Genomic DNA, 12,756 nt, shown 5'->3' on the forward strand with positions numbered 1-12,756 from the left:
ATTTATAGACAACGATCGAAACTTCCGATCCACGATCGGAACGTCCGATCCTGCCATCGGAGCTTCCGAAGATCCTTATCTGCCACGTGTCAAAATATCACTTGTTGACTTCGGATAGGGGTGATCGGAGCTTCCGATCCTGATCGGAGCTTCCGATCTAGCCAATCGTCATGCCTGACGTAATATGATCGGAGCTTCCGATCCTGTTCGGAGCTTCCGAACTCACCTTCGGAGCTTCCGAACTCTACCCAAGTAATTATGATTAATTCCTTAATTACTGATTTTGGGTTACGGGCTACTGCATTCTCCCTTACTTAAGATATTTCGTCCTCGAAATCAGATCTTAAGTACCGAATGCAATACAGAAATCAGAAACATTCTTTATTCAAATCAAACGTTTACAGAGTTTGCAACTGAATACAACTTAAGAATGAAATCAAAACAACTCAGGATGGTCTTCACACATCCTGTCCTCAAGCTCCCAAATAGCTTCCTCAGTGCCTCGGCGCTGCCACCGAACTAAAACCAGAGGAATGACTTTGTTCCGTAAAACCTTATCCTTATAATCCAGGATACGAATAGGTTTCTCAACATAAGTCAAATCATTGTTCACCTTAACCTCAGACCGCTGCAAAATATGAGATTCATCCGCCACATATCATCGCAACTGAGCTACGTGGAACACTGGATAGATGCGGTGGCAAAGCTAGTCGATAAGCCAAATCGCCAATGCTCTCTAAGATCTCAAACGGACCGATAAACCTGGGAGACAACTTGCCCTTAAGGCCAAATCTGAGAATCTTGCGGAAAGGTGAAACTCTCAGAAACACTTTCTCCCCGATATCGAACTGCAAAGGCCTACGCTTGATATTAGCATAGTTGGCCTGACGATCCTGTGCAGTCTTAATCCGTTTCTTGATCTGATCAACAATGTCTATCGCCTGCTTGATAAACTCCGATCCATCAGCCTGTCTCTCCCCCACTTCTTCCCAGAAGAGTGGAGTACGACAACGTCGCCCGTACAACGCCTCAAAAGGTGCCATTCCAAGTATGATAGCTGTTGTTGTACGCAAACTCGATCAATGGCAAATGATCCTGCCAGGCTGGACCAAAATCCATGACGCACGCTCTAAGCATATCCTCCAAAGTACGAATAGTGCGCTCTGACTGACCATCAGTCTCTGGATGATAGGCAGTACTCAAACTGAGAGTAGTACCCATTGCACGATGAACACTCCCCCAGAATCTAGAAGTGAACCTGGGGTCCTGATCGCTGACAATGCTCACAGGCACTCCATGAAGTCGAACGATCTCCTGAATGTACAACCGTGCCATACGATCCACATTGTACTCACGGCTATAGGCAATGAAATGCACTGACTTGGTGAGTCGGTCCACCACAACCCAGATAGCATCACAGTTCCTCGGGGATACCGGCAAATGGGTCACAAAGTCCATTGTGATAAACTCCCATTTCCATTCAGGAATAGGCAGACTGTGAAGCAATCTTCCAGGTCGTCGGTGCTCTGCCTTGACCTGTTGACACACCAAACATCTCGAAATAAATTGATAAATACTGCGTTTCATACCCTTCCACCAGAAACGAGTACGTAGATCCTTGTACATCTTGTTGCTCCCAGGATGAATACTCAACTTAGTGCGATGCGCCTGAGACAAAATCTCCTCTCGCAACTCTTCATCCTACAGAATCACAAGCCTACCAGACAAACACAGAAAGCCATCTGACTGATAATGAAATCCAGACGAGCTACCCTCGTTAGCTAGACGAGCTAAACGCTGGGTCTTCGAATCAGACATCTGAGCATCTCGAATCCGCGAATACAAAGCTGGCTCAGATAATATCGCAAACATCTGGATACTCGGCATACCTCTCTTATGCTTGAAGGTATAGCCTGAAGTACAACAGTCACTGATCGCACTAGACATCAAACAAGTCTGAAGTGCGGATAGTCGCACCTTGCGACTCAAGGCATCAGCGGTGAGATTAGCAGCTCCCGGATGGTACTTTATCTCGCAATCATAGTCCTTAAGAAAGTTCATCCAACGTCTCTGCCTCGTGTTCAACTCCGCCTGAGTGAACAAATACTTGAGACTCTTATGATCAGTGAAGATCTCAAATTTCTCGTAATACAGATAATGACGCCAGATCTTCAAAGCGAACACAATGGCTGCTAACTCCAAATCATGGACTGGATAGTTGTCCTCATGAAGCTTCAGCTGTCTAGAAGCGTATGCGATCACATGCCCATTCTGAGTCAGGACACAACCTAACCCCTGAAGAGAAGCATCCGTGTAAACCACATACCCTCCAGATCCTGACGGTAATGCCAACACCGGCGCAGAAGTCAAACGCCGTCGAAGCTCACAAAAATTCTCCTCACACTCGGAGGACCACTCGAAATCCACACCCTTGCGAGTAAGCTGCGTCAAAGGTAGAGCTAGTTGAGAGAAGTTTAGAATGAAGCGACGATAATACCCTGCTAGACCCAGAAAACTACGGATCTCAGCAACTGTCATCGGACGCGACCAATTAAGTACCGCTTCAATCTTGCTTGGATCAACAGAAATCCCCTCCCTGGATATGATATGGCCAAGAAAGACCACTCTATCCATCCGGAACTCACACTTGCTCAGCTTGGCGTACAACTGCTCATCTCGAAGAGTCTGCAGTACCAACCGCAAGTGAGAAATATGCTCTTCCGTATTACGCGAATACACCAAGATGTCGTCAATGAAGACCACGACAAACTTGTCCAAATACTCCCTGAAAACACGGTTTATCAGATCCATGAATATAGCCGGCGCATTAGTCAAACCAAATGGCATTACTAGAAACTCGTAATGCCCATAGCGAGTACGGAATGCAGTCTTGGCTACGTCCTGATCACGGACTCTCAACTGATGATACCCAGATCTCAAGTCAATCTTGGAGTAAACTGACGTGCCCTGCAGCTGATCAAACAAGTCATCAATACGAGACAAAGGATACTTGTTCTTCACAGTGACTCGATTCAGCTGCCGATAGTCAATGCACAACCGCATCGACTCATCCTTCTTCTTTACAAAGAGAACAGGAGCTCCCCAAGGAGATACACTAGGACGAATGTACCCCTTGTCCAAAAGATCCTGCAGCTGATTCTTTAATTCACGCATCTCTGACGGAGCCAGACGATACGGTGCTTGAGAAATAGGTGAAGTACCCGGCATCAACTCTATGCCAAACTCGACTTCCCTAGCAGGAGGAAAAACCGGAATCTCATCAGGAAATACATCTGGAAATTCATCCACAACAGGAATGCTCTCTATCCCAATACTCTCAGCGGACAAATCAACTGCATAGATAAGATAGCCTTCTTCGCCAGACTCTAGAGCTCGACAGGCTCTCAAAGCTGATACCAAAGGCATCGGGGGTCGCGCTTCCTCACCATAGAAAAACCAGTTCTCACTCCCCTCCGGATGAAAGCGTACTAATCTCTGATAGCAGTCCACTGAAGCTTGATAGGTAGTCAACATATCTATTCCCATAATGCAATCAAAGTCGTCCATCGCCAGGACCATGAGATTCGCTAACAGAATGTTTCCTTCGAACTCTAAAGGGCAACCTATCACTAGACGCTTAGCCAAAGCAGATTGGCCCGTCGGAGTAGAAACAGACATCACTACGTCTAGTGCAATGCATGGTAACTTATGCCTCTTAACAAAACGTGCAGAAATGAAGGAATGAGATGCACCAGTGTCAATAAGTACAAGAGCAGGTATACCATAAAGCAGAAATGTACCTGCGATGACTTTCTCATTCTCCTCCACTGCCTGATCATGTCTCAGAGCAAACACCTGGCCAGAACCAGAACCGCCTCCCCCAGATAGTGGACAATCTCTCCGGATATGACCAGTCTCTCCACAACGAAAACAAGCTCCAGAAGCTCTACGACACTTATCGGATGGATGGTTCTTCCCACAGTGATCACACTTGTCCTTCTTATCGAAATGGACAACACCAGCAGAGCCAGAGGAAGAAGAAGTAGATCCAGACTTCTTGAAAGATTGGGCACGGGGACCCAAAGAACTAGCAGGTCTCGACTGAGAAAAAGACCTGTTTCGCCGGATGCTGTCCTCCGCCTGGTGACAACGGCTCACCAAACCCTCGTAGGACATGTCGTCGCCAACCGCCACACGGTCATGGATCTCAGGGTTAAGGCCCTGAAGGAACAAATTATACTTCATCCCAGAGCTGTCAGCAATCTCGGGGCAATAGGATAGCAGATCAAAGAACTTCTGCTGATACTCATCAATAGACATGGCTCCCTGTCGCAGACTCAGTAGCTCGCCTGCCTTCGACTGATGGAGTGCAGGAGGAAAATACAGCTTCTGAAAAGCTGTGCGGAACTCGGCCCAGGTGGCCACTCCTCTCGCCGTAACAAAAGGTGCAGAAGTAAACCTCCACCGCCTGCGCGTACGTCCATCCAGAAGATAACCCAGGGTCTCCATCTTCTGCTCTTCGGTGCATTGGAAAGTCTGAAAAGTCGTCTTCATGCGGTCTAACCAGTTCTCCGCATCCTCCGGAGACTCACCTCCAACTAAGGGCTTAAGACCCATAGCTAAGAATCGACGCACAGTGAAACGCTCGTCGTCATGATGACGATGACGCCGTTCTCGACGAGGCTCCCGGTCGGCATCACCCCAACGCCCACCAATACTGCCATGAGAACTCTGGTCGTCACGATCTGCCATCTACAAAATTACCTCACGGTTACCTTATGCAGAGTCTAAATCCCAAGAATACTATGCATGCTTTGATACCATAAATGTAGTGACCCTTACCCGGATCACCTACTAACAGAACTTAGACATGCAATTAACTTAATTAATCAGATATCAGAATAAAACTGCGGAAACCAAAAACATTATACAATCCCAAGTAAAGGAATCTGTAATTTATCCAAATAATATACAACCAAATCGAATAGTTGTATCAACCTCAAAAAAACAGAAATAAAACCTAGACGAAGCTCCAGCTGGTCAACCACTGACTAGCCCCTCTTGGATCCACCCGCCTCGTCTCATCGCAAACCTGCCCAATGGAATAGGGTGTTCAAAAACACAGAGTACGAGACGTGAGCATAAAACGCTCAGTACGAGAGTATGAGTATACATGCATGCAAAGTGAACTCCCTATAAACTCGAGGTCAAGGATCAGATAACAGAGACAGACCGGGCCCTGGTATGTAGCACGCTATACCGTCGCTTCAGGAGGTGGCTCCCATACCATAATACAAGTAGATATGCCGAACCCAAATCGATGGAATTCCAACCACTAACAGGATAGGGAAAAACCCTACTAACAGACATCTCGAAGGAGATAGCTCAGTATGCAAATGAATGCAGCATAAATCAATGACATATAAACCATGCAGTCACATAATACATGCATACTCAGTCAGGATATCTCGAACAGTACTTTTGTACCTCAAAACAGTGCAAGCTCTACCAACTCTAGGTCCACGCCTATAGTCTGCTCTACACTGCCAAATGATACTACTATCATTAAAGTGCTCTAAAAGCCTTAACTAAGCTATTGCATACACTTAAATATTTATAGGAAGCAAAAGCTATACCTTCTTCCGTCGTTAGCCCTTTGATGTCGATGCCTCCAGAACTTGGGCACAACTCCGCTACGACTATCGAACGCCTCGACGACTCTCGGGTCAAGCCTAGGAAGGCTAGAACAACTCGAATACGACTAGAGTAGAGAGAAAATCCGGAATTGGCAATTGAAAATGAATTCTCGGCCTTCTATTTATAGACAACGATCGAAACTTCCGATCCTCGATCGGAACGTCCGAACCTCGATCGAAACGTCCGATCCTGCCATCGGAGCTTCCGAAGATCCTTATCTGCCACGTGTCAAAATATCACTTGTTGACTTCGGATAGGGGTGATCGGAGCTTCCGATCCTGATCGAAGCTTCCGATCTAGCCAATCGTCATGCCTGACGTAATATGATCGGAGCTTCCGATCCTGTTCGGAGCTTCCGAACTCACCTTCGGAGCTTCCGAACTCTACCCAAGTAATTATTATTAATTTCTTAATTACTGATTTTGGGTTACGGGCTACTACATTAATACATTGAAAAGGATCGTTTATTCGTTCAAAAAAAAAAAAAAAAGAAGAAAAAAGGATTGTTTAAAATGTTTTTTTTTTACACAATCTAATCTAAATAACAAAATATTCCAGTATTATTTAGTTATCAAACTCGATTAATAACGAGTAAAAGTGCTGAGACTCGAGTTTATCAAATTTAAATTCTAAAACCAATAATTAAAACTAACGGCTTGCACAAGCATGCAATGTGTGTGTTTGTTAGTGTATGGTTTATTAAATTACAATTTTAGAAATCAATTTATATGTAATACTTGTTTTATTTTATATATATCTAAAAAAGACTCAAACAGTTAAAATGTGACGGAGAAGTTACTTTTTAAAATCTATAAATCAATTGAAATTACTAGCTTGCATATTTGATTTTAAAAAAAAAATTGTCTTATTGGGTTAAAGATAATTTTAAAAATTAACTTGAAAATATCAAAAACACTGATACGATAAAAGATTAATTCGTTTTTTTTTAATCAAATATATTTACATCCTCCCAACTAGCTCCCAATCACTACGCTTCAAAGACCTATACAATTGTTTTTAAAAAAATAATCTACAACTAATAGTCATCATTATCTTAAATATATATTTTTACAGGGAGTGAAATATAAACTTCATATGTTTGGTTTGAAATGATTATGATAAGAACATTTGCACTAAGGTGTGAGTCTAGGAGTGAGTTTTCGGTATACCGTATAAAAATTATTGGTTTGAAAAAAATTCATACCGGTATCGATATCGAAATTTCAAAATTTTTGTATAGAAAAAATTCATACTCATACTGTATAGATACCGAAAAAAAATTCGATATAGCAAAAAAATGTCTATATATCGAAAAAATTTCGGTACAGTATCCCAAAAAATTAGTATTTTGGTTCGGTATCCGAGCCCTAAGTGTGACATATATAATTCGGATCTGATATCTCATTTACCTAAATTGGTATTCAATATATATTATCTGCTTGGCCAGTTGCTAAACAAAATTTTAATAACAAGTTTTTCGAATATTATTTCAAGTATCAAAGAACATGACGTGGTCCCTAAAAAACATAACAAAAACTCACCGAATCCACCACGCTTAATATCAAAGCTGTCTTAATTTGGTGGCGTCAACGTTAAATACTTTATTATTGTTGACTAATTTTGAATATTATATATTTTGTTTTTGGGCCGCAGCAGTTCATTATTATGCTTTTTAATCCTTAATAATAATAATTAGCTCAATCTAAGCCTCCTCTATTTGAAACCTCCGCTGAGTACGTACACTCTCAAATGGATCTCAAATATACATGCTCCTGCGTGCTGATGCCGCGCGCACACAATTTTGATATAAAATATAGTTATATAAAAAAAATAATTAAAAATATGACAAATCTAAGGTTGCACTTTGATTAATGAATTCCAAATTTATTTTTGTTGTTTACAAAAGTATATATGTCCATAAATTTCAAATTTTCATCTTATATTTTTGTATAGCATTTCATGTTATTTAGGATGTATTTCAGGTAAACTTATTACTATTCTCGATTGAAATTTATTGTAGGTTGTATTATAAATGCGTAAATTTTTTTTTTAATATGGAGATTTAAGATTTGGTTTATTGTTTCCATCTCAAACTCAGAGAAAAGAGATTCAAATCTCGACAGTGTCAAAACAGGTCAACGGAAAACGGACCGGCCTACAATCCGCCGTAACCCACCATTAGACGGAGTGGGTCGTCCCACCCTTTAGGCGGGTGGAAGAAATACCAACTCATCACACCTATTTTAGGTGGCAGGTCGACAGACCAACAATTAGACTCAACTGTAATTTGGTCGGTTGGGACGGGCCGACCCGCAATCCGCCACAACCCAACATTAAGCGAGACACGACGACCCGCCATTAGTTGCATTGAGAAATTGTTAACTTAACCTACTTATTTTATATAGCGAAACGGACAACCCAATGAACCTAATTCTTTTTCGACAACTCGACTCGTGTAACCCTACTCAACACGAAGGGGGTTGGCGGACGGGGCTCGAAATGCCAGCCCTGTTATCAAAATTTCTTTTAGGAAAAAAAGGTTCACAGAATATATTTGATAGTTTTTTTTTTCATAGGAACATATTTGTTTTTTTTGAACATATTTGTTTGGCAGAATATACTTAATAGTTTTTTTTAATAGGAATATATTTATTTTTTTGGTATTATTTAGTTTAATAAACAATAAAAAAAAATTCCTGTTTTTTTCCCTAGTGCTAAATTGCTAATCCTTGAAGTTGAATGGCGTGAACTCCGCCGCTCGGCTCCTTTTTCTTCTCCTTTCAAACGCACATACAAAGATTACATACACAACATGTAATCTGCGCAATCTCTCACTAGGTTTCTTCTCCTCTGCTAAAGGAGGAAGAAATTCGCTAATTCATACGAAAACCGCTGTTGCGCACGCATTAATTTGTCAAAGATTCAGCCAAGAGATTGTTTTTTTTCCTCTAATGGTTATTGAGAACAATGGTGGGTCCGGAATTCGGCCAAGTTGTACCGGTGGAGACTCCCATTGCCGTTGGAGGGTTGAAGAAGAAAGGGGCCGGGGCTCGGAGCTGGATTTTAATGGATTCTATGGGTGGAGAAACGGTTTTGGATGTCGACAAGTATGCGATCATGCATCGCGTGCAGATACACGCGCGTGATCTTCGCATTCTTGACCCTCTTTTGTCCTATCCTTCCACCATTCTCGGCCGTGAGAGAGCCATTGTTCTTAATCTTGAGGTTTTATTTCATTTTGCAAATAAACTTCTGCTGACCGTTTTGGTGCTTGAATTATACAATTGAAGGTCTTTTTGCTCTGATTATAACATGTTCGCTCAGTTCGGATTTATTTATTTGGAGGATACACATTTTTTTTCCCACCGTGTATCTGTTGTCATGATCGAGTTTTAAAACAAAAATTCGATATTGTGTCTGTTTGAATTCAAGATATGTATTTTTTGGATGTTAGTTTTTATGTACTTATTTGTTTACTTTTTCTGTTTGAATGAATACAGCATATCAAGGCCATCATCACAGCAGAAGAGGTAAGCTTGAAATGATTTTTTTTTATCCTCACTATTTTCTCTTCCGTTCTTCAATTAAACAAGGTTTCCAAAAAGTAAGCATTTTTTTGCGCGAGTTGGGGTAATTGAATTGATGGTGAGATATCCTTGGCTACAATTTGTTGCTCATCACTGCTGAACTCTTTCACAAATTCTCCTTGCCAGATTATATATATATCTTGGCTGGATATTTACTTTGTGAACATTGTTTGATATAATAAAATATGCTGATGCTGAGGTAGCTTATGACTTCCAATATCCAAGTGAAATTGAATTTTGAATCTTTGTTCTTGTGGCCCAAAACTTCAAATAATGTGACTCTAATGTGATTATGACATTCCCAAGATGAAAAAAGAACGTGTTTCTCTCTTGTTAACCAATATCTGGTAAAGTTTTTGAGGGCACATTGTTGCAGGCTGATGCTGAGTTTGCTATTGGTTAGGTGTTACTTCGCGACCCATTGGATGAGAACGTTGTTCCTATAGTTGAGGATCTTCGAAGGCGACTGAAATCGTTAAATGCAATTCGGGATGGTAATGGAGATGGGATCAATTTGACTGTGCATCATGATGTTGAAACGGGTGAAGAAGATGGTATATATTAGAGATTTTCCACCCTTTTTTGGAGAAGTATATAACATGTTATTCTTTGTACTTGTGATGGCTGAGTTATGACTCCATATTGCAGACTCTCCATTTGAGTTTCGGGCTCTCGAGGTTGCATTGGAAGCAATTTGCAGTTTCCTGGCTGCCCGTACTATAGAATTGGAGAGTGCTGTTTACCCGGCTTTAGATATGCTCACATCAAAGGTACATTTATTTTGGTTTCGTGTGAACAAGTTGTTTTGATCTAAACAGAATCCAATCAGGGAATGAAAGAGGTCTAATTATATGCCTTGTAACAAAATTATTTGTCTTCTGCATTTGCATATTCAACTTCTTACTTTGAAAATAATGTATCTGGCTTTGGAGGAACTTGTGGATGCATTCCATTTTCCAGGTGACTGACTGAATCAAAAGCTTCTTTAATCCCGACACGATACTTTCCTCTTTGCCATTTATTGGTGTTAATCATATGTGCATTCCGAGAACTGGATTAATTGTCTCCTGAGCTTTCTTTCTTTGTGTGGTAATGAACTTCTAGTATTATTGGTTTTCATGCATTACCCTACTTGTTTGCAGATTAGTAGCCGTAATTTAGATCGAGTGCGTAAGTTAAAGAGTCAAATGACAAGGTTGACAGCTCGTGTACAAAAGGTGGGGCTCTGGTTTTGTTGACAGCTAAACAAATCCATTACGTAATTCTTCTCATTTCTTAAGTTTGTTGTGGCCAAAAAACTTGATTATTTAATCCACATATAATCCAACCAGTTAATTATTGCCAGAATTTGGGCACCTGAGGATATCAGTTAGTACTTTATTATCCTCTTATGGATACATCTGTTTAACAACAGATTTATCGAGTTCTTGACGTTATTTAGAATATTTCGTCAAGTATTTGATGCAATCTAACTATTAATCCAACACTGCCATACTGGGTAGTTTAAAGACTGCCAAACAGGGATCCCATGAAATTCTGTACGGTGTTTGTTAGTGCCTTTTCTTTTTACCGTCACTTGTCATTTCATATGGAGTGTTCACTACATTGGTCGTTAGTTCCAGTTTAATTTTACAGCTTTCATGCAGGTGAGAGATGAGCTAGAACAACTTTTGGATGATGATGATGATATGGCAGATCTTTACTTGTCTAGAAAGTTGGCTGGTGCATCACCTGTGAGTGGCTCAGGAGCTGCGAGTTGGTTCCTTGCATCCCCTACCATAGGCTCCAAGATATCCCGAGCTAGTAGGGCCAGTGTCGCAACTGTTCGAGGAGACGAAAATGATGTTGAGGAGCTTGAGATGTTGCTTGAGGTGGTATTAATTCTGCTCATTTTACGGTTGATTTTTATGAAGTTGTTTAATGAAGAATTGTCGCTTATATCTATTGCAGGCGTACTTCATGCAAATTGATGGAACATTCAACAAATTGACCACGGTATGTCAATTACAATAATTTTTAAAAGTTAGATATGTATTTTCAAAGTCCAGAATTCAATCTCATTACAATAATTTTTAAAAGTTAGATGTGTATTTTCAAAGTCCAGAATTCAATCTCATTACAGTGCATGCATAGAATTGCATTGTCATCGAGGTTATTATCATGTATGGAAGAGATAACTGTGCTTAATTTGGAAACGTTAATTTTTCTCTGTTTTTGTTTTGAATGGAACCGAGAACGTCTGGTCTTTGGTAAGTATGTAACATCAACGGTAGCATACACCTTCTCTAGTATAATTTGCGTTAAATATCATGCTGTCCAATTATATATTCTCATTATTTCCATGCCTTCCCTGCTATACATTTGCAGCTGCGTGAATATATTGATAACACAGAAGATTACATCAATATTCAGGTAAAATATTAAACAAAACTAGGTATTTCATAAGTATTTTGTTTTCGGATCGATCTAAATCCAAATATATGCCTTTTCATTCCAGCTTGACAATCACCGGAATCAGCTCATTCAGGTCCGTCTCCTGCAACTTTCATGTAATTATCTAGTGCTTGCCAATTTAAATTTATTTTTGTTGCTGCAGTTGGAGCTCTTTCTCAGCTCTGGAACTGTATGTCTATCCATTTATTCACTGGTGGCTGGAATATTTGGTATGAACATACCCTATACATGGAATGAAGATCACGGCTTTATGTTCAAATGGGTACGATAATTTTACATTTTGTTTGATACTATCATTTTTAGTATTTCTCTGTGAACGATTCACGGATCTGGTTCGATCTTTTCAGGTTGTGATTGTCGCAGGGGCGCTTTGTGCGGCAATCTTCGTGCTAATAGTCGCTTATGCTCGCGCCAAAGGACTTGTCGGATCTTGATGCCAGGATGATATAGCGATACTAATTTTATCAACCTTTGAACAACTTGTACAAAAGTTTCCATACCATTTTTGGATGCTCATGCTAAAACATAATTTCAAGATTCGTATTTCATGAAAAGCTCAACAAGTAGCTATCTCACTAGTCAGACGTGCCTTGTGGTGGTCTATACTTGGGTCACAACTCTGTAGTGTATTTTGAATTAGTTAGGCTTGAATACTTACGTTTAGTATTCTTCAATGGTGCCACCACTTGCTGAAATGTAAACAGTGATTTGAATTTCCTTTTAAATTCTGAAATTTGGAGAATAATGTACAATTATTAAATTGTTTTTCTGGACATATGTATTGTTTAAAATCTTATTATTGCATGCTAATGCATATGAATCATACTAATGACTGCACACGCAGTTTTGATGCTGTAAATTACTAATATTTTTATGTAATTAATTTAGTAATATTTATCAAAAGTTTGAAAAAGTTGATTAAGCAAAAGTAAAGTTCTTTAAGAAATTTCTAGCGGCAACAAGTCAAATTAATTATTGACGCTTTTGCATAAAATTTGTGATTTTTCAAAAGAAGTAA

The 12,756-nt window shown here is 40.2% G+C and overlaps 1 protein-coding gene across 1 annotated transcript; it reads left to right on the top strand.

Annotated features, from left to right (window-relative positions):
• The first annotated feature begins 8,414 nt into the window (after positions 1-8,414).
• On the top strand, positions 8,415-12,511 carry LOC140859992 (magnesium transporter MRS2-I-like). The gene is made up of 11 exons (XM_073262705.1): positions 8,415-8,922; positions 9,198-9,227; positions 9,688-9,838; positions 9,933-10,054; positions 10,427-10,501; positions 10,931-11,155; positions 11,235-11,279; positions 11,652-11,696; positions 11,782-11,811; positions 11,881-12,000; positions 12,086-12,511. Exons 1-11 carry the CDS (start codon positions 8,665-8,667, stop codon positions 12,170-12,172), a joined length of 1,188 nt encoding a protein of 395 aa, XP_073118806.1. The 5' UTR covers positions 8,415-8,664; the 3' UTR covers positions 12,173-12,511.
• The last annotated feature ends 245 nt before the right edge of the window (positions 12,512-12,756 follow it).

The sequence above is a fragment of the Henckelia pumila genome, chromosome 4, assembly GCF_033568475.1.
Source record: "Henckelia pumila isolate YLH828 chromosome 4, ASM3356847v2, whole genome shotgun sequence".
NCBI classification, from domain to species: Eukaryota; Viridiplantae; Streptophyta; class Magnoliopsida; order Lamiales; family Gesneriaceae; genus Henckelia; species Henckelia pumila.

What these genes read in the sequence shown, in the direction of transcription:
- LOC140859992 (XM_073262705.1), top strand. Translation starts at nt 8,665, where the DNA reads ATGGTGGGTCCGGAATTCGGCCAAGTTGTACCGGTGGAGACTCCCATT. An exon ending in CCATCATCACAGCAGAAGAG is followed by an intron (nt 9,228 to 9,687) that starts GTAAGCTTGAAA and finishes GCTATTGGTTAG; the next exon opens with GTGTTACTTCGCGACCCATT. An exon ending in TGACAGCTCGTGTACAAAAG is followed by an intron (nt 10,502 to 10,930) that starts GTGGGGCTCTGG and finishes GCTTTCATGCAG; the next exon opens with GTGAGAGATGAGCTAGAACA.